We start from the raw sequence: 26,292 nt of genomic DNA on the forward strand, positions 1-26,292 counted from the left end.
TGTGAGGTATGTTGACATAGTGTCTTCTTTAGACAGTTGAAGAGACCAGCGCCATTTCCTCGAAGGGAAACTCTGAGGAAACAAAGGCGGAAACCTTAGTTTCTAATTGAGCTTGCAAAACAAAACGATTGTTTTGGAGCATAGCAACAGTGTTTCACAATGACTTGTAAAACATTTCCAACAACAACCTATGCTTCATCTGAGCACTTGGTTAATTTGTCTTTCCTCATTACCAGACAGATAAAAAGACCAATTAACCTCCTAGAACAACACAACTTGTAGCCACCCACTGTCATTCTCTTAGCCTGACGTTGTCATACTCATAATTCTAGTCAGAATATGAGTCTGAAAACTCTCCGTTGGTCTTTGAGTACGGAGCGTGTTTCAACCGAACTCATAAAACAAATGCCTCTACGCTCAATTGGATAGACCTACAACCAATCAGAGCAACGTATTATGTTGTTTGTTGAAAACGAATTCAACCCAAGGGCTCTTTCGTGACGTTGTTGATTACGTTACTGTTGATCATCTGTCCATCATCGTATAAAGCCCGCCCTGGCAATTTCATTGGTCCGTCCCAATTCTGGGTTTTCTGTAGTTGTCCCCAATACAAGACCCTCCAGACCCAACTTCCCGAACACATTTTTTTGTGTTGATGTAAAGTTGGGCTGGCAGCCAGGCTATCATTCTCTAGCATCCCCCTTTAAATTCCAGGTCATCCCCACTTTACATGAACAAGGTATGCTGAAACAAAGTGCATTGTTCAATATCAATTTATCAAAAATGTATTAAAAACATGTAGCATAAATCAGTGTGCTATGTTCTGAGATATGTTGTCTATTTAGAATTATTGTCATCTGCTAATGTCATACCTCATTTGATAATCAATCACGTATATCGACACACTCACCTATCATAATTATACTGGTACAATTAGCTAGTTGGGCACAGTTCCTCTGCAGTCTGAAGATATATGATACAAGTTGCAGTCTTTAATGATGCGATTATTATATTGACGTAAGAGGAAATTAGATATAAAATGAGATAAAATTCCCATTAGGGTATATGCATTTGGTTTGAGGGGACTGTTCTGTATGATAAAATGTATGACTCATAGTTGAACTGTGTGGGTTGGAAGTGAATTATTTTGAATTTGAGACAGTCTTCAGGCCCCGTTTTAGAGAGCTGAGCTGGTACCTCTTCTCTTCTAACTCAGACTGTGACATAACCGAGAACCACATATATTACTCACCTTTCAAACCTGCCTTGGAATGATTCTAGGAGGGGTTGGCTGGAATGCCGTCCATTACATAACAATATCGAGGCAGAACCTTCAGTTTTACAGGACAATGGCAAGTATTGTTTCACGTTTACAGAACATATCAAGGTTAGTGTCATTCAAATAAGAAAAAACTATTTTCTAGTGGTTTGAAGAATGGCAGTTTCGAGGGACTTCTCCTCACTCGTGACAGGAACTGAGTTGACCTGCCTGGCTAACAGTGGCTTGCAGATTTACGGTAAAAAGGATTCTTTAAATCTTTTGTCAGACTTTTTCCGACTACGATAGGCAAGGAGCTAGAGTACTAGAGCTGGAGCCAGAGAGGGGGTATTATTGTATAAGGACACACTTGATAGTACGCCCCCTCCCTCTGCTCTATTTCCTACACCTCCTACCTCTACATCCTCCTCCTTTGTTTCTGTTCTCAAGCTTCTGAGTGTAAGGCTGTCCCAAACGCATAAAGCAGAATCATTTTCCTTAAATAGGATCTGTTTGGCTGAAGTGTATTTAGTGTCCCGGGGGTCCCACATCTCTTGGGGCTTTAGACAGTGTATTGTAAGAGGACGTAGGCCTGCTACGCCCTCTATGGGGGGTGAGGCGGAGTAAAGGCATCGCCAGGGTGACCAGGTGGAGAGGATTACACTAACGACTGTGTTTGTACCCTGAAGGTCCTGATGGAGGCTACAAAAGAGGATTGAGGAGAGTAACAAGGGGGAGGGGAAGAATGACGGATGAGGGGAGGATGTCTCTATAAATAATTGGTGTAGTTGACTGAAGAACGCACTTATACAAAAATACAGCATTTTCTTTCTTTTGAGCCTCGTCTCTGGTGTTTGTTTTCTTGTTGCGCCGTCACAGTGGAGCCGTAAATATAGAAGTGTCATACAAACGCTCACAGTATTTACAAAGGCCTACAAGGAGGTCTTTAAAAAAATAATCGTGGGTAGGCATGCAGAGCTGAGAATGTAGCAGTCCCACTTATTTAGGCAGTTATACAGCTTGCTGTTTTGTTGTAGGAATGACACATGGCCAATCAAGCTTGAGGTGATCAATTTGAAGTTGTATTGCCAGTGAATAATGTGTAATGGTTGAAATACCTCTGTGCCCCATGTTATGAAAGGACTTGAATCATTTCTGACATCCTGTCTATAACGCCCCCAGCGTTTATATCAGCCTGGGTTTGAGGGTGAAAGAATGCATGCGTAGAGACTATGAATCTAAAATGTTGAGTGTGCATGTTGCCTTATCATAAAGAGCTAACATGTCATGTTTATCCTCAAGAGAAGAATAATCCCCCATGACACACACACACTGACACACACACACACATAAAGCCCAGGTGCAAATACATTCCATAAAGCACAAATGCACATATTTATTGGACTTCTCTACTGCAAATAAATTCTTCTTATATTCCTTGATGCATACTGAACTGTAATTGGACTGGCTAGAGAATGACACCATGTTGAAAGGTAATTGAATAAAGTCAACAGGGCGACAGGTTTAAATAACAAAAAAGTGAAATGCACAACAAGACAATGCATCTTGCATTATGACTAGTTTTACTAAAAGCATACATTAAACACAGTAAGACACTAGTGGTCAGTCCAAGATAACTCTGGCAAGACTCATCTGCATAGCTGTACTAGAGCGGCCCCATGGCCGCCAAAGTACAGGCAAGTCTAAGATGGAGCTGCTTAGAGAGTTCCAGATTTGGAGAAAAACTAGAGAGAGAGAAACTGGGGGAGAAAGAACTGAAAACAACTTGAGAAGACAGCCTTTCCTCCCCCTCGGCCAGCTGCTACACACCCAGTCCTCCTCTCACCAGCGTACCACTTGGCTACCGTAGTCCTCAGTGGTCCCTACCGCCTCACCCTCCTCAAGCCTCCTGCGCTGCGAGGCGGAGGCTGTGTGCTGCCTCTTCCTCGCCAGCCTCCGCCTCAGCCTCTCCTCCAGGTGCTGTCTCTGGCGGCTGTACTGGTAGCGCCGCAGGAAGAGCTCTTTAGCGTACTCGTACAGCTCCACGTCCAGCGCGTTGAGGCCCTCGATGCGATGCCGCAACGCCCCTTCCCCGACGCCCACGCTGGACGCCCGCGTGCTGTTGATCTGCGTGAAGGCCTGGATGAAGCGCAGGCCGAACGTCCGCTCGAACAGGAACTGTGTCTTGCGCTGGAACTCTGTCAGGCCGTAGAAGGCCATGTTCCGGAGGTTGGCCTTGGCACTGGCCAGCAGGACGCGGCCGCGCTCCTGCTCGCTCATGGAGGACAGGTTGTAGCAGCCCACCAGGCTGAGGTCGGCCAGCATGCGCACCTGCCGGTTGTTGGCCAGGTTGGAGGGGCAGTCCATGAACCCGTTCAGGGTGACGCCCGTCCAGTCGTCACCGTGGTAACAGGCAGGCAGCTCGTCTTCGGTGGGTGAGCGGCCATCGCACGTGTGGAGGGCGGTCTTCCAGGTGGCCCCACGCTGCACGTGCTTCCACTCGCTCAGGTAGCGGGAGACCGGGTCCCTCAGCATGGTGATGTAGTAGAAATTCCTGCAGAAGCAGAAAGAGACAGAGGGACAAAATGAGATGTGACGCCACATGGGGACTCTGTTGTGCATGAGGGCTAAGGGCTGGGTCATGATTGTTGTTGTCAGTGAGCAAAACATATTCAACATGCTGGATGATTTCCCAAAGTTTTTGGCCAAAGTCTAACTTGACTGAAGTTTAAAGTCTAATCAAAGTGTCACTACTAGAATTTTGTTGTTGTGCATACATCTTGATGTTGCAGTCAGAGCTTACTGTTGTGAACCAGTGACAGGTAGAAAAAGATTATGGTCTATTCATTCTCCTACTTTCACCTGAGCATTTCTAAAACACAGGAAGCGACTTCAAATGTATATCTGAACACTTCAAAGAATAGCAACACTCAAAATGTTCATAAAGAAACGCTCCTGATACGCTAAGGATACAGTAGAATCACCGGACATCCATTAAATAGAGTAAGGTAATCAGGTTTTCTGGGCCATTACAGACTTTTCCTGACTCTATTAATTTATTGTACAAAATAACAGGGTGACAAATATATAATTTATTGTAAAAAATAACAGGGTGACAAATTTGTGCTAAAGTGTGTTATTTTGTCAACATGTTCTACACAGCACGGTTAAGCATTTAGGACTAAGTATACTGTAGGATAGAGTTACAGGCAGCCATGTTTTTTATGTCAAGACCAGAAAGACTACAGAAGTAGGTCATTACAATATGTCAGTGTGTTCCTATTCGACCAAAGGTCAGCACAATTAGGTCATTATTATTTAGTACAGAATCCAAAAACACTGGCACATCATGTTTCGATGGATATCCATAGTGCACTCTGTAAATGAAATCAAACCACTTTGGCAACGTGTGAAGGAGCCTCTAGATCCACACTGACAGAGATGCAGACGTTGAGATACCAGGACGTGGAGCTGTTTGGTCTCCCTCATCAGCACAGCTAACCACAAGACAGTCTGATCAATATCTCTCCATGCGTGGCAGACATTTCTGTCTATTCATTCATTGTGACCTATTGACATAAAGCAGAAAATGTCAGACACTTAGGTTACTTGTCTGGATCAAATATAGGTAAAGAGGGATTGTGAAGGTCAAGGTTGATCCCCAACAGTTGATCCAAAAAATGGTATTCTATTCTAATGGTTCTATCAATCAGTGTAGAACAGATGACATTAAACAACATCCCACCTCTATTCTGGAAAAAGATAGGTAAAGATAGGTAAAATTGAATTATGCTTTCAACTTCCATTTTTACCCCTTGGCACAGGCACAAAAAACACTACTCAAAGTTGACCAGCAGAGGGGACTGTGCAAGGGTTACCAAATTCTACAGTAAAACATAGAAAGACAAACCAACCATATCTTTGGAAATGCTACCCTCCAAACAAAAATTATAGTTACATGACTTAGATCCAACTGACCGTCGCTCCATGGTCATTTAGATTCTAACATTAACACCTTGAATGAAAAAAAACATATCTAAATTTAGACTTGTTACAGTCAGTAATATTACAATGATGAAAATGTAATTTGATTACTTAATGGACCTAATTTAAACACTATATTGAGAAAGTAATCACGTTTGATGAATCGTTCCTGAACAACCGCTACAGGGTTCCACAGGGATCATGGGAAGAGTCTGTAAATGAGCAGAGCTTGTTTTGTTCTAACAGATCAGTCCCCCAAAGGACTTCAATCCACACTGTGAAATCTTTTGTATATTTTCTTTCAGTAAGCATACAATGGGAAACGATAATGAAAGGAAACTCAAATGAACTTGGCAATTAGAATAACAAACAGCATGTTAAAAAAAAATCGTATTCAACTATAGTATATTCACAATGCATCAATATTATCAACATATCTATCATAGTCAGCTAAAAGTTAACTTTTTCACTACCAGAGCAGTTGCCATATCCCACTCATAAGATAAGAGGCTGTCTGTCATCCATAACTGACTGTTTGGTCTGATCCTGAAACACTTTGGCCACTCTATGCAGACACACCGCTACACAAGGGGATATCTGGAGGAACCATATCAGATGGCTGTTTAAAGGAGTAATGGAGCACATGGATTGAATCCTGATACCGGCGTTGGTGTTCTACATTTCACTAGATGCTTATGATTACTCAAATTCTAATGAAGGGAAGAAAAAAAGGAAAAAATAATATTCCTTGGACTACATTTTATCATATATATACATATATATATATATATATACACGCAGACAAATTGTCTGTTTTGTCTGCGGACGGCCGATCTTTTGACCTGTATTGGAGATTTGGGAAGAAGCAGATAAATAACTGCATAACTCATTATGACAATTTTCATTCTAATGACCCATTAGATTAAAACCATACCGTTTGTTTGTTTCTTATCAACATGGCCCTGCAACAGCCAAATCTCTGTCAGACAACCTTGCAGTTAATGCCAAGTTGCCAACTCAATTCAACACATCCCCCTGATCCTCAGGTCACCTTAATCTTCACCACAAACAGATCCTCATTGATTTCCCAGGATGGCAGGGTGAACTTGATGCTTCTCTTTGTCTGCCTGCTCTGTGCCCTCAATGAGCTCAGGCCCTAACGAGGAGGAAATGAGGTGCAAGGGATCAATATCAGCAAGACACTTCTCATTCAGGACTATCAAGGACGGCAGGCTTCCAGAGATGCCCATTCCTGGAAGCTGGTGCGTTAACTGGTTTGTGAGAACACTGCTCATTTCAGGTAGGCTAAGTGGTAACCATTACACCAGAATATGAAGCCTGTTGTGACGCCTCTCGTCCAAGGGTAAAGAGCTTCCTCCATCTTTCCGAAAGTTTAAATGTTAATGTTCATCAAGGATTGTCAACTCTGGCATCCCTGCCTTTACGATCCTTTACCACTATGCAAGTGGACGATAGAGGATGTGAGTAAGTCTACTTACACCAGAAAAACTCTAAAGTGTTAATGGGTGTGGAGACATCACCACACAGTCGGTACAAATCCAATTCAAAGGTGTAATAGCAGCAACGTCAACGCAGCAGCCTTGCGTTACATTCTGGACATCTATAACCCCACACTGCCACCAGTGACACACACAGACAAACAAACACACATAAACAGCTTTGCATTCCCACGTCCACCTCTCCCACACAATGGCCAACCTTATTCAGTTGACCAGCCACCAACCCCGACACCCGACAGATTGTTTCTGACACCTCACTAGAGTGTTGCTCGTCGAGCTCCCTGCAGAACATCTGAAGGGTGTTTGTAAGCACACTTTATTTGTCACACCCAAAGAGGGGAGGTCCGCCTCCTTTCCCTGTCCTTCTCCAGACAGGGGGACATCTTGAAACTATGTGTCCTTAGACAGTGCTGGAAGTCTCAGAGTGTAAGTGCTGAGTGACTGATAACCCAACAATGATGGATAACAATACGGAATTAGAGAGAGTATCACAGTTGCACAGGTCATATCGGGATATGTGTAAGCAAATTACAACATCAGACCCTGGCAGAAGTAAATCAGAACTTCCCAGTTTGGGACATTAAAAGTACTCTAAACTACAGTAAACAAATGTTTATGGCTGATATTTCTTATATTGTCTGTACACTCATATACTGTAGGTCAGGACAAATATATTGTTGTTAACATCCTTTCCCCTCAATACCCCAACCTAATGACCCAGTTGGCATATCCTGTTAAATTTGACAGCAGGTATTTTTATATATCATGGTGTAAGCCTTGATATTGGTAATATGAATGATCAGATGGAAAGGTTTGGACTAGCAGTGTGGAGTCTGAGCCGAGGCCATGTGGAGATGGGGGAGAGTCCTGCCAGCTTGCCCCCCACCCCCCTGGAGGCTCGCCTAATGATGTCTCACTGCACCACAGGGTAGGAAAGGGAGGGTGAGAGAGAGAAATAGAAAGAGAGGGAGAGGTAGAGAATATTAAAAGACAGACTGATAAAAGAGAGAAAGGTAGTGAGACAGACAGACAGACAGACAGACAGACAGACAGACAGACAGACAGACAGACAGACAGACAGACAGACAGACAGACAGACAGACAGACAGACAGACAGACAGACAGACAGACAGACAGATTGAATAAACTCACAAACCTGTAATAACATCCACTCAAGTTCTTTCCTTTTCATACCGAATCATGAATTGTCTTCACTAAGGATGCTATAATCCATGATTATGATTCTGACATGGGAAGTGCTGTAACATTTGTTTTACACAATGATTGATGTTTTACAACAGAAGGGAATAACGTATCCTTGTACTGTAGATACAGGGGTGTCTTAACAACCCTTTCCTGGCTGACATAGAGTAATGGTGGCTTGCATATTTAATCTATTCATATTTTTGACTCATCTATCACTGCCTCATCAAGGGAGCTAGGCCAGTTAGGGCTTGCACACACTAATACCAAAGTTTTTATACACAGCTAAATGCTCTCTCTAACACACTCACACTCACTAACACACATGCAATGGGCATTCACAGTGAACTATTTTCTAGTCCCAAAGCCCACAGGAGAGAACAGACAGGGCATGTTACACAATCCGGCACAACGATCCGTTTCTGATGCAGTGGGAGACAGAAGGGGGGTGGGGAGGGGGGAGGACAGCGCTGTGCTGTAGTCTCCACTGGTCTCAGATCTGAAATGCTATTTTTGGAGGACGAGGAAGAAGCCCCAGGGATGCTGGTGTGGAGACAAGAGAAAAATGAGAATTTTTATGGGTAGATTTGATGAGGTGTGTGAGCATGTCCATGATTACGAAAAGAGAAAATAGACATTTGGAGAAACTGCAAATGATACTGCTACTAAAGCTTTAGTCACTTTATTTCTTTAGTAAGTTCTTTAGTTCTTTTTGACACCTTTGGCACTTTTCATCATCACATGTTTATTATCATTAAAACTTTCATTATTTATTTTAACCCAGGATAGAGAATGTCTGATTAAAAAAACTGTAATACAAGGGGTGACATATTCAAATTTCTAATGCAAAGAAATCAGAAAGAACAGACAGGAAAAATAAGTTTGATTTCCATCTATCCATATCAGATCCCCAGGCATAGTTACATGTCTCATAAAGACATGAAGTCGACAGGTTTCTGCAGAAATCTGGATATCCTACGTAATCTCCCTCCCCTGATAATAAACTCCTCTTTGGGCATTCCTAATCTCCCTTAAGGATGGTGTGGAGCTTACCCAGATCCTCTCAAAATACCTCACCACAAACACCAGACAGACATTTATGCATGCTCTGACTTCCACAACAGGGTATTTTCACAATATTGTCTGTCTGTAGGTAAGTATTATGGGATGAATAGTTTCTCGCATGTATAATAACATTTTATACAAGAATCCAACCAGTCGCAATAGTCTGTTTAAAGGGAGCATTACAGAGTCTGCATCATAAATGCTATCCCCTCCATTTAGTGAACACCCTCTGACAGACTGACCTTTTGGGGGTCTCTCTCTCTCTCTCCTCGCTAATCAACTGCTAAAACCATGTCCTGGGCTCCATTTTCGCCTAAACCATGTGTTAAAAGGCAAGCAACTGTTGGAACCAACAACCCCCATGCACCGGTCACATCTTTTAGATTGCACCCTCAACAAACCCTGAACAAATAGTCTGGCCTTAGATAATGATGTTGTATTCAGAACTTACAAAGTGGGTCTCTCTACACTGTAGCTGACACTGTGCATCCATGATTAATCCTATGGAACATGGAGGAATCTAGAACAACTCACACCTCATAGAGAGACATCTGCTGCAGAGTAGTGGTCCGCCAACATTTAGATCTATTTCCTGTATCAATCAGCCTCCATCATCAACGCCTTCATTTTTATTTTAGTTTTAGTGTTATACACTCTATAGGACCCTAAAGCACCACTCCCAGATTTCTCTACCGTGTTGAGATTGTCAGTTGAGTCTGTACATGTGGGTAGGGGTAGGCTTACACCGTGTCTGTGCCAACCACTGAATTGAGGAGTGTGATTTTAATTTCAATGACATCTATCTGTGGAGAAGGGGAAGGGGGGTGTATTCTTTTCAATGAAATCCTTCTCTGTTGTCTCTACATGGGTTTGGGATTTAATGCTTACTTAAGATACTGACAGAGCCAAATGAGGAGCCAGATTAATGTCTGAAATGTACCACCAGATGTATTTTTACCCACAGTGTGAGTTTTGGACCTCTGGAAATATGGTGGAAGATGAAGATGACCTAAGTCCTAGTGAGTCTTCTGGCCTGTATTCAACAATCTGATAATATCTGATCGCAAAAAGGAATTTCACCACAGATTAAAACCATATAGGCTGAATAATGGATTTCAGTCAGCTGCAATAGTTGCATGCCATAGACCATTGCAAACAGATGGACAACGCTGAAGGATTGTGTGTTGGACTATGTCCAGTAGCAGCTGGAGCAATGGATACTTTTGAGTCAATGTCTAGTCTCTGATAATGTCTCATTCCCAAACATTGGCTTTTGTTTATTCATTATGCATTAAACCAGTGGTTTGCTATGCTGCCCTGACTACATGAAGTCTAATAAGATTGACCATTGACCCCTAGCCTGTGTTTTCTTGTCCCTTTGGTCAAATACAGAGATCTCTACTAAGGTCACACACTGTTCCTCCCCAGTGTTCTTCAGAGACCGTGCTAGGGTGGCCTGCTTAGAACTACTGAGGCAGTTCTAAAGGAGGCTGGAACACACAGAACGTGTGAACAGCGTGCGGGCTACAACGGACCCACTGACCCATTATTTCGCTAATAATGGATTGTGTTCTTGCATGGCGCATGGGCAACCATGGTAGTGGCAGGAAAAAGGGGAGAAATTATAGCTCTGTGTAACACCAGGCCCAGTCAGTTCACTATATGTTTCTTTAAAACTGCAGGGTTGGTGATTAAGGATGTTAATCACCAACAATGTGTCCAATGCACATAGTGTTTCCAAAGCTCTCCCAGGCATGGTCTGGCAGAGTATGGCACTAGACCTGGGTAATAGGGAAGGCCTTCGGGAAGATAGTGGAGGTGGCTAGGGGCAACAGCAGGCACATGGTGACTGGGTCTCAATAAGGTCTAGGACAGACACCAGCATGTTGGTATACATGTGCAGGCCTTGTTTTGGCTTAAACTCAGTACCAGAAAACTCAGACGCTCCTCCGCAAATAGTTATTCCTATGTATTTATCATGTTCTGTCAGTGACAGAGAGTATTGAGGTGACACAGTCTCAGTGAAACAGTTAATGGGAAGTGAGTTGGTGATTTGTTAATCCACTATAGTCTTTTTTGCACCACTCTTGCAAAAACGGCCTTGTTACACAATATTGTGCTTCAATGCAAAAAAAAAATCGTTTTAAGAGCCTTATAGATTTGTGAGAAAGGAACTGCTGTTCTATGAAAATCTTGATGTACTTCCGTCATCAATGATCAGCGATGAAACATTTTGGGATTATGCATTCCCAAATATACGCTTTCACCTAATATCCTCGTGAAGCATCCACCCCAAAGCTTAAAGGAGGGATCAAGACCCACAAACAAACAAATGCAATGTACACGCAATCTCTTCCTGAGCAGGAAAACGGCTAGATTAAATATTATGGTATAATGTTTTACACAGCGCGCACGCGCATTTACGCAGGTACAAACACACACAAACACGCAGCCTCTATAATTATGATGAGAGATGAAAATCTGAAATAATTCTGACACCTCACCGTCGATTCCTCTGGACATTCTTCTTGTCTTTTTTATTCATCACTGCTGGCACACAGTTCGTGAGTTCGGTCCAGTCTGCGTGCAACCCACAACTCCACCCCGTTGAGAACCTGGAGAACAGCCACGATTCCTCTTTGCCCGGACGGTGACATGTGCATTTTTTCTGTTCAGGCATGCAGTCGCATGGTTGCTCGAGTTTAATGTTTTTAACAAGGTGCCTTCCGAAAGTGGTCCCCCCTGTCTTTTGGATGTGTAGAAACACAATAACGTCGTCTCCTTTTATGTTAAAGTCTATGCGGCGTTCAAGGTCTCGGTCAGTGAAATTGAATTTGGACTGGATCTTAGAAGAACCGTCGTTGTCGATCTCTTGGTCCACGAAAATGTCGTTCCTCGAATGTTTGCTGTACACATCACTCAACTTTTCCCCAGTGCTGAAGTGACATGAGTTACTACCAGCGGGGCAGATATACTGGTATCCAATCATAACAAAAAGAACCCCCAGAATCGGAATCAGCAAGAGTTTGTTCAACTTCTCCTCCATTGCGACTTGAAAAACAAGTCATGCCATTGAAGGGATATAAGTAGTCTATGTCTTCCTTGTCTATACTATGATGTCTGATTCACGTTTCTTTAGGTTGTTTTAGACTAAACTATTGTCATGTGTTTTTTTATGGTGTGTCATTTATATAGTAGGCTACTAGGCTTACTTACGGGTAACCCGCACTTCCAAAAACAGGTGTGAAACTTGACAAACGACGTCCACTATGGTGCGATGCGCACGGTCTCGTTAAAAAATGCATATTTATTTTGCAAACAAAGTATGCAAATTATGAGGTGCTGTGCAAATCCGCTTATGGATCTTCTCTCAAGGACACTGTCAGATGCCTACTAACTAAGACATTCGCTTTAGAACACTACATAATCTCATAAAGAACGCAGGATGATGCTCCGACTGTTCTGTATGTAAAACAAACTGTCCCGATTCAGCGTGCAAGCTCCTAGTCTATATTGCCCACCAATCACAAGCTAGGCATCACACTCGCTCTATCTTTTCCCTTCTCTTTCAAATAGTCTCTCTCCTTCTCCCCCCCCCCTCTCTCCCCTCTCTTATTCTCCATCTTACTCTTGCTCTTTCTAATTCCCCCTTGTCCTATCTCTTTCTCTCTTTCGTCAGTTTCATATTGTGAAGAAGAGAGAGGATCATGCCGTTTAAAGTAGCACGACACAAGTTCCTGGGACGTCTTGGTTCTTCCAATGTCATGTAATGGATGAAGGAGCATGATAACAAAGCATTTCAATGTTTTATTGTGGAAAAAGATAGAAAGTAATCAGATGGGTAAATAATCGTATCCATGGCAGCTAGAACACTTCAACCCCTGCTTTCCTAGCCCATCACAAAACACAAAAACATGAACAGCAGCAAGCAATTCATAGAATCCGATATAGTACTATGACAATGTTCTGGTAATAAATAACAATCAATGAAGTGGTGATTGGTTCAATGAAGGTACAATGGAGAAGGCTCCATTTTCAGAACCATGGACAGGTCAAACAGCACCTAAAAAATCACTTGGAATATCACAAATGAAATCACATGTACAATTACACCCTGAAATGATTAAATACGATCACGTTTTAATGAAAGTTACACATTGCTAAAACCACAACATCCTGCATCACATGACAACATGCTCCTGGTAAGCTTTAATATCATGCACGTTTCTTAAGCTTTTACAGATTTCAGGCTTTGTATTTGTTTTCCTGAAACGCCCTCCATCAAAGGCTTTACAGATTCACTTTACAGTTCAATTCAATCCTCTTTTTACAGGGGCTGTACCATCAAATGCCTTCTGTCCTGAATCGCAGTATCATAATCTGGCTGCCCAACAGTCAACTCTAAGGAAAGATGTAGTCTCCCAATGCCAGACAAGCAAAGAGCTTCTGCTATGCCCTAGAGATGTGTCAAAATGCACCATATTGTGTTGCAGAGATGGACAGGACGATCATGAGCTCTGTCATTTTACATGGAGGTGCCTGCTGATTTGCAATGCAATGCTATCATAAGATTTGTCTATGAACATTTATTCTGTTCCATGTTTGTACACAGACACACGATTTCTGTCTCATTCCTTTACACTTTTGATGGAATTTCTGTTCCTACATATTTTAGCCATACTATCAAATCATGAACATGGGTGTCTGTAGTTTCAGGGTTGAATCTGACGCCATGTTACTGTAATGCCAATGCAGCTAAACCACGGCAACATGGAATTTCATAAACAACATTTGGAATTATCCTCAAAAAGGCGACTTTTCCCTCTGTGGTTGTTTGCAAGGTGATAAAAATGCCTTGTAATTCTGCCTGTGTGGTTCTGATCTTTATGGGGCTCCCTCGGGCGTGCTGTATGAGGAATAACCCCTCTGGAGTGCTGAGTCAGCGCCATACTTCACCTCTGATGTATAGCCTCAACTGCTACCGCAGATTTCACAAAATTAGAATTGGATTTTGGGTCCAGTGTTATGGGGATATGAACAAACTGACTTTGCTTTTAAACTTACACACAGATAAGACTGGGCCAGAGCATAAAACAGGCCAGAAAACCAGATAAAATAGATAGCTGTCAAAATGGTGGGAGTTTGTGGACATGGGTGTAAAACACCCCTATTTAATTCATATTTCACATTAAAAGGAACGCTATGAATTTTGTCTTGCTTTCCGGGCCAGAAATAACAGTGAATCCCTGAAGGTCTGTTGTAGGGAGTCATGGCAGACTGTCTTGGTTTGGTGTTCAGTGGGCTCTAAGAATGTGAAGTCACCACATGGATTACGCAGTGGGCCTGTGCTGTATAGACCTAGAGGCCTGTGATGGGAGCAGCCAACCCCCAGCCCAGACATATAATGGGAAATCTCCCTCTCTTCCACTTGGCAGTGTATGAAAGCACTTTACCTCCTGCTCCCCATCGATCACAAGTAACAAGCTCTGATTGGTGCATTTACCATTTGGCGCATGCCAATTATCCACATTTAAAAACCCAAATTAGGTTTAAATTAACCTAGGTTCCACAGGAAGTATGTTGAGATCACACATCAAATTGAGGTGAACGGAGGTAGATGTGATTATAGGGATGCATCACCTCCACTGTGCCATTACTTTGCCACCAAGCCAAAAAGGTGAAAGTGATTTCTCTATGCCACATCTGGTGAGGCTGCTGGGGTAAATTCTAGTGGCACTGTAAGTCTAGGTGCCAGAAATAATTGTCAGTCACTGAGCTGAGCTGTAGCCTACTGTACATTCTGTCTTGTCTATTCAAAGATGAACGTTCACAGACATTTCTCAATAACGTCTTCCTTCCTTGATCTTAAGCTATTGAATGAGTGAGAGTGACTATTTTTTACTTTTGATTCTTCAAAAGGTTCTGTGCTTAGTTGTGCGAGTTCCCTTCTAACTCGAAGGACAGCAAACCCCATTTGAATAAAAATAAAATAAACCTTGCTTTTTTAATATGTTTACCATACATGCATGGCTAAAGTATCGGCAATAGACTATTACTGGCAATTGAAAAGTTATGCTGCATCTTTGAATGGTTTATACTGTATCTGTCTTTGAATGTAGATGAACCCTTATCTAAATTAAATCAAAAACTCTACCGTACATCCAACTACTGTATACTGTACCAGTCATTGTTATTCCAACACAAACGTCTTTCTGCAGGTCAATTAATGACAAATGTACAGCTACTTGGGCTAGCTGACTGTGATGGTTTTGTTTCTTTCTGGAGGTCAAGGACATATTCAAAGAGTATACTTGGATGTAAAAAATAAGTTTTTTCCAAACCAAAATGAAAGTCTTTTTTCATTTCTGAAACATCTGTTTCTGCTGTTACAGTTTTTACTACAGTTGTTCTAAATGCTTGTCTGAGACTGGCAAAGTGAATTAATGTATGCAATCATAATTTTCAGCTGTTCATAACAGTGACAAGCTACTTGAATGGAGGTAAACAAGGTAAATGGTGCCCTTGAATGCAGTTTGAATTGCAGTAAGTCATTATCAACAGAAAACACCTTCCCAAGAGGAGACAGCGAGAGGCTTCAAAAGGATACCTTATTATTAGAATGCAGTCAAATTTCACAGGATAGGAATACTGCAAAGAGGAATCTTTGAAAGCTCGTTATTCTAGCAGACTGCTTCGGTAAGTGCATTAGACAACCGTACACCAAAGCCTTGATGTATTCAGGCTGCACAAAATTGAATGGAAAATGTACACAAATGGATTACTGCCCTAGGGTAAGTACGTTGAATCTTGCTTATAGGAACATCCCTATTGGCAGAACTCCTTCATCAGACATGGCATGATGATAGCATGGCATGATGATATTCAGAGACAATAATCAAACCATGGCATTGTGTCCCTCTTAAACTTCTCATGAGTCCTGAGCAATCGATGAAGATCCGACACAATCCTCGTATGCAGACATGCACTCATCAGAGCTGTTGCAGGACAGCATAACAAGAACCACGTGCTGTATGTCCAGTGTCACAAACTGGCAAGGTTTCAAATAGGTTGAGCAGGATATTGCTCACTTTTATCCTGAACAATAAATGCGGCATTCCCTTTAAATGTTTTCCTTAGAAGACATCTTCATGTGAACTTTTATGGATTTGCAAAATAGACTTCGATAGAAGTGCAGACCTCGGCTGCCACGTTACTTTACATCAGCTAGAAACTTGACAGACGTAAAGATCTCACATTGAAAGTTTTCAGATTCACACATCTATGTGGTACTTCACAGATTTCTCATTAGAAACAATAAGTTGTGGGTTGCCTCATTTCGAATCATCAACACACAGACGATTATTTTCTATGTTGTCAATGACTGCCCTTTGAGGAGAATCCTCTTGTGAACAGGTGTAATTGTGAGTCAGTCAAAGATGCAACTTACAGTCTATCCCTTTAATTTTGCAGCACACATAAAAGTGATGAAACAAGTTAGGAGAGGGAGACAGTAATTGATTAGTCTGCACTGAATATCTGTGCCAGACGATTGCTACTCTTTTGCGGGTGAAATATTCATACAGTAGTCTCTTGCTGAGCAGTTGCTTTGGATGTCAAAGAAGAAAGGCCTGCATGAATAAGTGATATTCTCTGTAAATGTTTAATCTTGCAGACTCTAAGAATTGAAGCAAATGAAACGTTGTTTAACAGAAGATGGCTTTCTAAGCAGTACAATGGCTTGTCATAGGTCAACCACTGGTTGACTTCTGTCTGACCCCCCAAGCACATGTAGCCAACATGTGCCCTGTATTGTTTCAAACGGAACAGGGTCGACATCAAAAGACTGTTATAGCACTAATAGGTTGTTTAAGAAGATTGTTATTTGATTGCGATGTGTCTTTTAAGCCTTGAGAGATCATGTTTGAGCTGTGCAAAACAGCAAAGGCTTTACGTGATCTCCAAATAACCCAGTACATAAAACAGGAACATTGGACTTTTTGTTCGTACAGCTGTGGAAATTTCAGCTCCCAAACCACTGTCCCACTTGGCATTTAAACATATGCCTGTGATAACATCATCTTTTCTTTAGCTTTATTCTCCAGGCCTCCAGAGAAACCCTCTGAGCTCCTCTAAATGTCACGTTAAGTGCTTCTCTTGTCCTGGTTTGACAGCGATGAGATCCTCTCAGAATTCTGAGTGAACTCGTCTGGAACTTTGCCAAGTTTTTCTCGAACCCAAGTAGTGTATCTGACATATCTTACCCTGACATCTAAAGTTACTTACTAAATTATTATTTTTTTGCCTTGGCTTTTGTGGTTGACCCAGAAAATGACAAAAAATTAGTCAGTCAAAATACTTTGGAAATGCCATGTTCTTTTGAATGAAATATTCCTGGGAGACAGCTCGGCATTTAGAAAAGGCATAAGTAATTGTTTAGGATAATTAGAAATGTAAGGGGTTAGGTCTCTGGAAGGTCCAGAGGCAGTAATGGCCCATGTGAACATTTGTGTATTGCTGCCATCTTCTGGACTGGAGGGTGATTGGGGCAGTTAGGACTACTTCACACCATGATACTTACTCCCACCACATTTTCCCTGCATTTTGATATGATTTATAGAATACTTTTTATACTTAATACTTCTCATTTAACTTTGCTCATCCATCACATGAACATTAATTATGATTTATACATTGTTAGAAACCAAAGTTGTGAACGGTCATTCTCAAAACCATTCTCACATCTCTCTAATTGTTTTTAATTACAGTAAAGCAGCAGGTAATAGTGACAGTTATGTAATCTAACTACATGACAAAACCTACAGTAACAACTTTGAAGTTACATAGGCACTGCCATGTATTGTCCTTAAAAAAAAGGCTGTTGTCCATACCTGTTTATCTAAAAAGTACTTTAGCAGCCATCAGAGACTAACACTCACTTGCCACAGTCAACACTTTAATTATTCAAAGTCTTTTTTTCATGTTTTAATTCAGTTTATTTTCTATTGTTTTACTCGATGACTAATATCCACTAGATGGCAGCGTTGTCTCAGTGTTGATGCCAGTTCTCACGGCGACTGAGATGTTTTATTCTCCCTCTGTTCTTCTCCTTGTCCTGTTCGTGTTTGTGTCTGTCCTTCTGTCATTTTTGTAGTAGCAAATTATTTTGGTTTTATGTCCTACGATGCCTGTCACATCAATATATTTGTATCTTCAGAATCAGCAACAATGAAAATGCAGATCTATCTGTTCAGAACAATTTATCCAGACTTCATCTTTACTTTGTGCCAAAGTGGCAGTTCAGCTCAGTTCTATCTCCTCCATCTCTTCCGGATTTCTCCACAGAACTTCCCTCCTAGGGCATTAGAGAACCCCCTCATCGGTTGCTGGAGAAAAAAAACTAATCCTCAGACGGTCCTAAATTCCTCCAGATGCATCTTCATCTCCAATCCACCAATTTCTCCTCAAACTGTCCCCCATAGCTCTTCCAAGCCACCAGAGATAGTGTGCGATTGAGGCAGACGATCAAAATCTCTTTCAAGAGCTCAATTTCCAACCCCCCCTGGAGAATGCTTGGGGCTGAGGATTTCTTCAGCCTCACATCTGCCTGAAAGGAGTTAGCCTGTACACTATGTCTTCTGTTCTTCTGTCTTTCTTGAATGGTCTTTAGAAAGTTTATTAAAGTGTTCAGTGTGAGAACTTTATATACAATGCAGGGCCATGTCAATCATTGCCCTCTTAGCCTGTGTACAAAAAAACAAAAAGCCAACATGACCTATAATTGTATTCTTTAGTACATTGTGTAAATCCCTTGTCACTACTGGTACAAGATTGAACTAATTAGCTTCCAGATTCATGTACGATACAGCAATAATATTTTTCAATGAATGCATGTATTACAATTTGATTTGTTACACAACTATATAAAAGTTGTGTGCCTTGGCTAAACAGATGGGCTTTTTAGGTGCATAACAGGGGAGGAGAAGATGAGGCAATCACTGTGTGGGGTCTCTTCTTGAAAGAAGAAGCTTGGCAGGAGAGGACCAGGGAGGAGCAGCGCCCTCTCATAAGGGAGACCTTCAAGTTCATCCTCAAGAATCAAAGACATGATGTGGGATACAATTTGTATCCCTTTCATTTTGATTGCTGTGATTGAGCTTGGCCCAGGTAAATACAATCACCATTATTCTGTACAAAAAGGATCTGATTGTCCTATTTGTTATTCAAAGAAAGCAATTTCTTTTTTGTGTTTTTACATTTTACTGTAATACCTGTGTTGCAAGCTTGATTAATCTTTGAGACATAAAACCAACGTGGAACCAACGTTCAGTACAGTATGTTTCTTATTGATCATGTAAAATGCATTTTCTCTTGAACATATCTTCAAACAGCAGTAGTGCTTTAAGCTAGTCTGTAGTCACTGCAGACTGAAAGAACACTTTTGCAGTAGTGGTTAATTGACCAGAATACATTACACCTCCAAACACCCAAGTGCTTACATCTGCCTCTGGCAACAAAAATGTAACACACTGTGTGTGTGTGTGTGTGTGTGTGTCAGTCTGCCTGTCCCTCTGTTGGTCTGTCTGTCAGTCTGTGTGTGTGTATGTGTGTTGTGTGTGTGTGTGTGTGTGTTCAACACTATCTTTGGCCTGATTCCTGGCTGATAAATACATAATATGTAAGCATACAGCTCCAAACTACAGAAGCATACACCCAGAGGCAACACCATTCCTCTGCATCGCAAGTGGAGCAATCGAAGAGCTGTATCTTTGAAGGTGGTCAGTTAGTCAGGCTTGTGCATACAGATGGATAAGACTTGTCTGCTGCGGTCTTCCCTGAGGCAAACCTCTGGTCAAATAGAAGCCCCCGACCCCCCCCCCACCCCACCCTGTCCCCCCTGTCCCCACAGAATCCCACCTATTAGTCACACTGAGACCGTCAGTCTCTGTATTTGACCTCCCAGTCTACACACACAGACAAACACAAGGCAACACTGATAGAAATGTGAACCCTTGCAGACGGACACACACAGGCTGATTGCTAATGGACGGGGTGCTGTGAGGTGAATGTGTGCACAGCTACACTGATACAAAATGATAAGCAGATTTTATAGATCCAGACAGATGACAATGAATCCATGTGAGGTGCATGCTAACAAGCAACAAACACTCACTCCAGCAGATTATAATTTTTTATGACTTTTATTGACCACAGTACATGGCATGACCAATATGTGTCCTGATATGTCTAATAGGTCTCATAATTACATTTAAATAATGGGGGGAGAGATGTGGGCACAATCTTGCAAGGTGAAAATAACATATATTGTAGCATTTCATAAGAATATACCACATGTGGAAAGATGTAATAGGAATTGTCCCACAATCTCACATTTTGAGAATTCAGACTCGGGACTTGATAGATGAATTTTATTACAGTGGATCAGTATCGTAATAACAGCAAATATGTTACCTAGGAGGGATGGGATGGTAAAATATGGTCAGGTGATTTTCCCACAATCCCAAAAGTGTTCCCCCTAGTTATTACATTTCAAGAGCTAAACAGCCTATTTTCCTATGAACAAGAAATAGTCCTAACATCAGGATTTGGCCTACCAAGTGTGGTAATTGTAATCTATTCTTTGAATAACCAACACAAACACACAGCTTGTTTTCTGTCCTTTCTGTTTTTGCTGACCATGATAGAATATTTCAAGGCTGCATTGTGCAGGGTGAATAGAAACACCATCACTACGTTTGGGAAACTCCACGCCGCGTCACAACCAAGACCATGCAGGGAATACGGTACCTTGGGTTCCAATCCTTCCTCTCTTGGACTGGGCTCTGTGACAGCCATACAAAAATGAAATGCTCTCAGTTTGGCCCTTCAACAGACATAACAAACATTGGATTTGTCCAATGATTGTTGAGAGGGAGTATGTAGGCTGACCTATGGTGGTCTGAGCAGCTGGGCTATCTGGGATAACAGCGATAAAGGATTTAACTGCTCTGAGGTAGGCTCCACACTGAGATCAAACCCCGTCAAACACCTCCATAGACATTTTCTGACCCCAGAAAATGCCTGCTCTGGAGATAGAGATCAGAGTGAATTGGCACTTGAAGGGTAATTTGAGAATCAAAAAATGTAATTATGCTATAAAATTGTTAGAGTTTATAGGTGGGTTGTTGAGTGGTCATGGTACAGATGTTCACACCCTCTCAATTAACCATACATAAACACACACACACAAACACACACACACACACCAAATGTTAAGTCACGGTGTGTGATTTGACATCTGGGAACAGTTCCTGCCACTCATCATCCACAATTTGGCATTTCACAAATAGTATTGATTAATTTAATCTTAGCATTTCAGGCAGCATGACAGCTGGGTGCACAGAGCTGCAACTCCATTGATCTCCAGCCTATTAAACCCTCTTGTGAGCATAATCGTTTTTGTGAGACCTTTTACAGCCGATTAATCAATACTTCAGTTTCAACACAAGGCAGAGGAGATGTCATATTGGAGCAGGCGCATCTTACACCTGCATAGCGTTCCCAGTTGCATAAGAAAAACTTCTCACCTTGTTTATGAGGAGAATGATTTAAGAGGAAATCGGAATATACCAAGGGGTGAATGTCAGGTCAAATTTACTAATGTATAACCATAAAAAATATTTCCGAATATTTACAACTTAAATCACTTTGCTTTGTTGTTATGGTAAAAACAGTGACTGGAAATCTGTTCCTTTAATGTCAGACCTCTCGAGAGGTTTTTAAATGTCATTCAGTCCAAACCCTTATGATTAAAATAATAATAATGTTCTTTACTGCAGCAGGACCATCGCAGATGTGCATTATTTGGTAACCTTTCATATGCATTTGTATTCATAACGATGTGTGCATTCATAACTTCCTTATCAACATATGTTGTCCATAAAATCAAGGTAAATTAAAAGACATATGGTGAATGTAAATGTAATTACATCTTTACCTTCAAAACCGTACACATAATATTGATTTTAGGGACTCGCCAACTTAAAATTGTAAATTCAGAACGAAAGCTGGTTGATAAGCCATGGTAGTAAAATGTGCCTTCGACATATATTTTGTCTAATTTCTTTTGACAAACTGAATTGATTCAGCTTGAACATTAATGTTCACAAACCAGAACATAAACTCAGACAACAAACTTGAAGCATTTATACACGACAGTATCAAAGCAGTTCAGAGAAGAGTAGTTGGTAGAGCTTGTCAACTATTTAATGTTTTCCAATAAATAATTATATTCTAACTTAAAATAGAGCAAATCATTTCGGATTGCATTAGGTTATTGTATTCTCTTTTGCGAAAGCTTACATTTGATCAGAACAATGACATTTTAACGAAATAAAGAAGCAACAGGATTTTAGTGATATAGGTAACAGGCTACACGGCCAATGACACAGCATTACCACAGTGGTCTTTAAGGACACACATTTACAGGCCAGTATAAATCACATCACATTTGGGGCCATGCAGATAATGCAAGACTTTTACAAGTCAAATAATATTTATCTACATAGACCTTTCGCATAGGCTACAACATCAACTAGGCTAATTTAGATAAAACAGAGAGGGAGCAAATAAGAAAATAAAAAGTAGGATGCTGGTTTAAAAAAAGGTTATATACAATATATACATATTATGATTGACAATTTTAAAGTTTGTTATATACAACGCAGTGTAAAGGTCCGCATGGTTTTTAAAAGGGTAAAGTATCGAGGAATAGCTTGTCTATGATAGCGGGTGGAGGGACCAAGTCTTCCAGCTTCAAGTAGAAAATCCGTTGCAAACCCTGAGTACACAGCGTGCGAAGTTCAGGTAGTTTTTCCAACAGTTTTGATAAATGATGTGGTTGACAGAGATCTGCATCGTTTATATTTAGTTGGTCCTTCAAGCACTTCACTATCTTACTTTGAAGTTCTTCCACTCTCCTCGGTTCCTTTAATCCGTGTCTCTCTGCGGCAACAACAGGTGCAATGCTTTTAAACACTTGAGGAAACACTGTAATCACAAGTAAATCGGCCTACATTAACTATCGCACACCTACCTGTCACGATGGCCAAAGCGGCTATACAAGAGAAAGTTGGAACGTCTATTTTCATGTCTTGCAGATTAGAAGAGAACTCCATGATGGTATCAACCCACTCTCCAAAGCCTCGCCTGCACTGGAACCGGTGCAAAACAAGTCCATTGCAAAATATTAGCTTTCCGTCCTTGGGGTCGGACCTGCAATTAACAACATACCATGATTGTGGTTGGGGACGTAAACGTTTTTAATTAAATAAGTTTGGTGACTTTTACGCATGGCTAACTTGCATGATGTGTATACGCTACCTGTATGCCAGACGCAGGACGAAGAGCTCCAAGAACGCAGATTCGAAGAGAAGATCTTGATCCTGTTGTGTTAGCTCGACAAAACCTGGTATATTTTGCGCCCAACCACGAATGATATCCATGGCGATGGTCAAGACGTCATAGAACTGCTGTATGTGCTGCACGTCATCTCCAGCTGGGCCATCGGGGTTAACTTGAAACTATGTATCAAAAGGTAAATTCAGCGTTGAGAAATTGTAGGTTTAAACTCTTCTGTAATTTAAATAACTTAAATCATTTCGATCAATGTGTGGGCATTTCGGTTTTCTATTATTATTTCTGGATAGCTTGATAGGGTACGTGAGCTTATACTTACGTTGGAGTAGTCGAGTCGTGACAGAGAGGGGTTGGACTCCACATGGGCACTCACGAGCGCATTTAGGATGCTGACAGGTGGAGATGAATCCGGTGGACGTTTGGAAGGTAACCTACCTCGTCGACCCTTCAAATTCGCCGTCCTAACCACTGCATTCCATAGCATACAGGAAATACAGTTTAAAATGTTTTGTCATTTAACATTTGGGTGCAATGTATTGAAAGGACAGGTCTTCCATGCATAAACATTCCAGAAAGTGAACCAATTGCAAATGTTGCTTTTTTTTACCTTCCTTCACCATTCCCACAACAAGGCACTTTTGGAAGCGGCAATATTGACATCTATTTCTCCTTCGTTTGTCCACAGGGCAGTTTTTACCAGCTAAACAAACGTATTTGGCGTTTTTCTGGACCGTGCGCTGTAAAGACATAGAAGAGGACGGTATACTAACTGGATACAAAATTTGTATATTAACGTGCATTGTTAAAAATTTACAAAGGCTTCAACAGAACTCCGACTCCTCTGGACTCTATGCAAATGTGAAAAAATTCTAACTACGGATCAAGCAGAGTAAATATAGGTCCGTGTCGACTCCGTGGTGCTCTTTTAGGTGAAAAGGGAGGATTAATTATTTAACGTCAGAAACCTTGAACTCTGACCTGTCTACAGGTAGATATTAGCTTCCTGACACTACATAAACAAGATAACCTACAAGTTTCTTATAGATCAGGCTAAGGCTCGACAATAGAATGTTTTCCATGTAATTATAACAATATTTCAAATTCATCATTTAATTTCAATTTGAGTAAAGCCTACCCTGAATGCCTATAACAGACCAGATAACGGCTGTTCACAAAACTATGGCAAATGTAATTTCGAATATCTATTCTTGATTGCATATATCATGGGCCCACTCTAATACTGTGACATGCTGCTTCAATAAAATACATATCAAAGTTTTACTGCCGTTTCGTCCCAGAAGCGTACCTTAAAGAATCCCTTGCAGCCTTCACAGGTGCGCACGCCATAGTGTTGGCATGCAGCATTATCTCCACACACCGCGCACAATCCGTCATTACTGGGGGGTCCCCGACTCGGCGGCGAAGGCACCTGATTGTCCATAAAGTGGTGTCCGTGACCAAGTTGGAGTGAAGGAAACACTACGCTGTGTTGTTTCCGTAGCCCGCTGGCTCCAAAGATACCCTGACTCTCAAGTAAATGATGCGCGCACGGTGTATCCACGTGGAGAGAACCGTCAAATCTCATTTGACAAGTAGACGAGGAGTGGCCAGGTTGGGATTGCTTTAAAGAAAACAAGGAGAATCTGGATAGAGCGTTTTTGCATTGGTCCATTCTGTGCGCCACGGTCAAATAATCCTGATGGAAGCTGCACCGGTGTCCCGAGTCGTCCCATAGGCCGGCATGGCTGGCTGGACTTTGAAAATGAGTTGTGGTTGGTGTCTGTGGCGACGGCGACTTGTAGTACGCAGATCCGGGGGAAGTGAGCACTTCGTTGGACTGGTGTAGTTGATGATGGGCTGGATGGTGGTATCCATGCACAGGGACATCCTCAACTTTGACGTAAGCCTGTTCTCCCGGAACAGACATTTGAAACAAACAGGGCGACTTGACGTCGTAGCTGGAATTATAACTGTCCATCACAGTGCCGAAATTCGGAAGAGAGGTGGTGGCTGCGATTTCAGTATTAGTGAGGTCCATGCTGAATTTGACAAACTCCGGCGTCAAGAAGTCGCAGCTGTGTTCCTCGGCGGAGTGGATGCTTGCGCTCTGGGAAGCTGGGCTGGCTCCTTGAGGGGATGAGCCGCACTGAGCCTGAACGCAAGGCATTGTTTCTAATAAGAGAGGGAGATAACGTGCCCTTATGAATCGATTTGTGTCTTGGCATAATTCAACAAAATACAGACGAATATATAAATGAAGATCATGATCATTTGTTGAAACAAGTCCCCACAACACCTTGAAAACAACTTCTATCGTACATTGTCAGCAATATTCTCTGCACTCTTACCTTAAAATCAAATGATTTCTGGTTAGGTATTTCAGGAGTGATGCCCTAAATCCCCACTTGAATCTCCCTATAAATCATATAATCTAATTAACGACAGTCAGAAAGTAGATATTTTCATACAATTTACTGGACAACTTGAGTGTCAATTATGCACTGTAAGGTATATTTGTGCAAACAATCTCAATTAAATGTAACTGATATTTGTACGGCAACTACACATACCATATTCAAAGTAAAACAATCAATAACGTACCTTACAGTGTACTCCGTAAAATCATAATAAAAAATGTATGGAAGAAAAACACCTTCCATGCACGCAATAGCCTACTATCCAGGAAAGCGATTTTGGAAAGGACCTGGGTTTGTGACCGAGCAGCTTTGCGACTTGCCAGCAGAGTGGCCAAGACAGGCACCGACAATGTGCCTTTGTTTTTGTGTCTCACACTTGGAGCGCGGTTGTGCACGTGCCAGAGAAATTCAGGACGTCACCCACTTTTAC

The 26,292-nt window shown here is 41.6% G+C and overlaps 2 protein-coding genes across 3 annotated transcripts; both read right to left on the minus strand.

Moving 5' to 3' along the window:
- Positions 1 to 2,692: 2,692 nt before the first annotated feature.
- On the minus strand, positions 2,693 to 12,488 carry LOC146260920 (heparan-sulfate 6-O-sulfotransferase 3-B-like). The gene is made up of 2 exons (XM_084667975.1): positions 11,535 to 12,488; positions 2,693 to 3,812 (listed from the first exon to the last, which is right to left on the minus strand). Exons 1-2 carry the CDS (start codon positions 12,074 to 12,076, stop codon positions 3,101 to 3,103), a joined length of 1,254 nt encoding a protein of 417 aa, XP_084524101.1. The 5' UTR covers positions 12,077 to 12,488; the 3' UTR covers positions 2,693 to 3,100.
- A 9,791-nt stretch (positions 12,489 to 22,279) lies between these two features.
- On the minus strand, positions 22,280 to 26,186 carry LOC146260921 (nuclear receptor subfamily 4 group A member 2-like). 2 transcript variants are annotated; one of them, XM_084667820.1, is made up of 9 exons: positions 26,047 to 26,186; positions 25,794 to 25,860; positions 24,752 to 25,617; positions 24,053 to 24,182; positions 23,765 to 23,913; positions 23,410 to 23,609; positions 23,123 to 23,301; positions 22,987 to 23,031; positions 22,280 to 22,867 (listed from the first exon to the last, which is right to left on the minus strand). In XM_084667820.1, exons 3-9 carry the CDS (start codon positions 25,610 to 25,612, stop codon positions 22,740 to 22,742), a joined length of 1,692 nt encoding a protein of 563 aa, XP_084523946.1. In that variant the 5' UTR covers positions 25,613 to 25,617; positions 25,794 to 25,860; positions 26,047 to 26,186; the 3' UTR covers positions 22,280 to 22,739. The 2 variants fall into 2 exon arrangements, with proteins under 2 accessions (XP_084523946.1, XP_084523945.1); XM_084667819.1 differs by having other exon boundaries at positions 22,280 to 23,031.
- Between the last annotated feature and the right edge of the window lie 106 nt (positions 26,187 to 26,292).

The sequence above is a fragment of the Hypomesus nipponensis genome, chromosome 12, assembly GCF_054491055.1.
Source record: "Hypomesus nipponensis isolate SF chromosome 12, ASM5449105v1, whole genome shotgun sequence".
Classification (NCBI taxonomy): Eukaryota; Metazoa; Chordata; class Actinopteri; order Osmeriformes; family Osmeridae; genus Hypomesus; species Hypomesus nipponensis.

Coding starts and splice junctions, on each gene's coding strand:
- LOC146260921 (XM_084667819.1), bottom strand. CDS start 25,612: ATGCCTTGCGTTCAGGCTCAGTGCGGCTCATCCCCTCAAGGAGCCAGC. Junction 24,183..24,751: donor GCTGCAAGGGATTCTTTAAG/GTACGCTTCTGG, acceptor ATGTCTTTACAG/CGCACGGTCCAGAAAAACGC. Junction 23,302..23,409: donor GTCCTGCGTCTGGCATACAG/GTAGCGTATACA, acceptor TGTTAATTGCAG/GTCCGACCCCAAGGACGGAA.
- LOC146260920 (XM_084667975.1), bottom strand. CDS start 12,076: ATGGAGGAGAAGTTGAACAAACTCTTGCTGATTCCGATTCTGGGGGTT. Junction 3,813..11,534: donor AATGTCCAGAGGAATCGACG/GTGAGGTGTCAG, acceptor CTGCTTCTGCAG/GAATTTCTACTACATCACCA.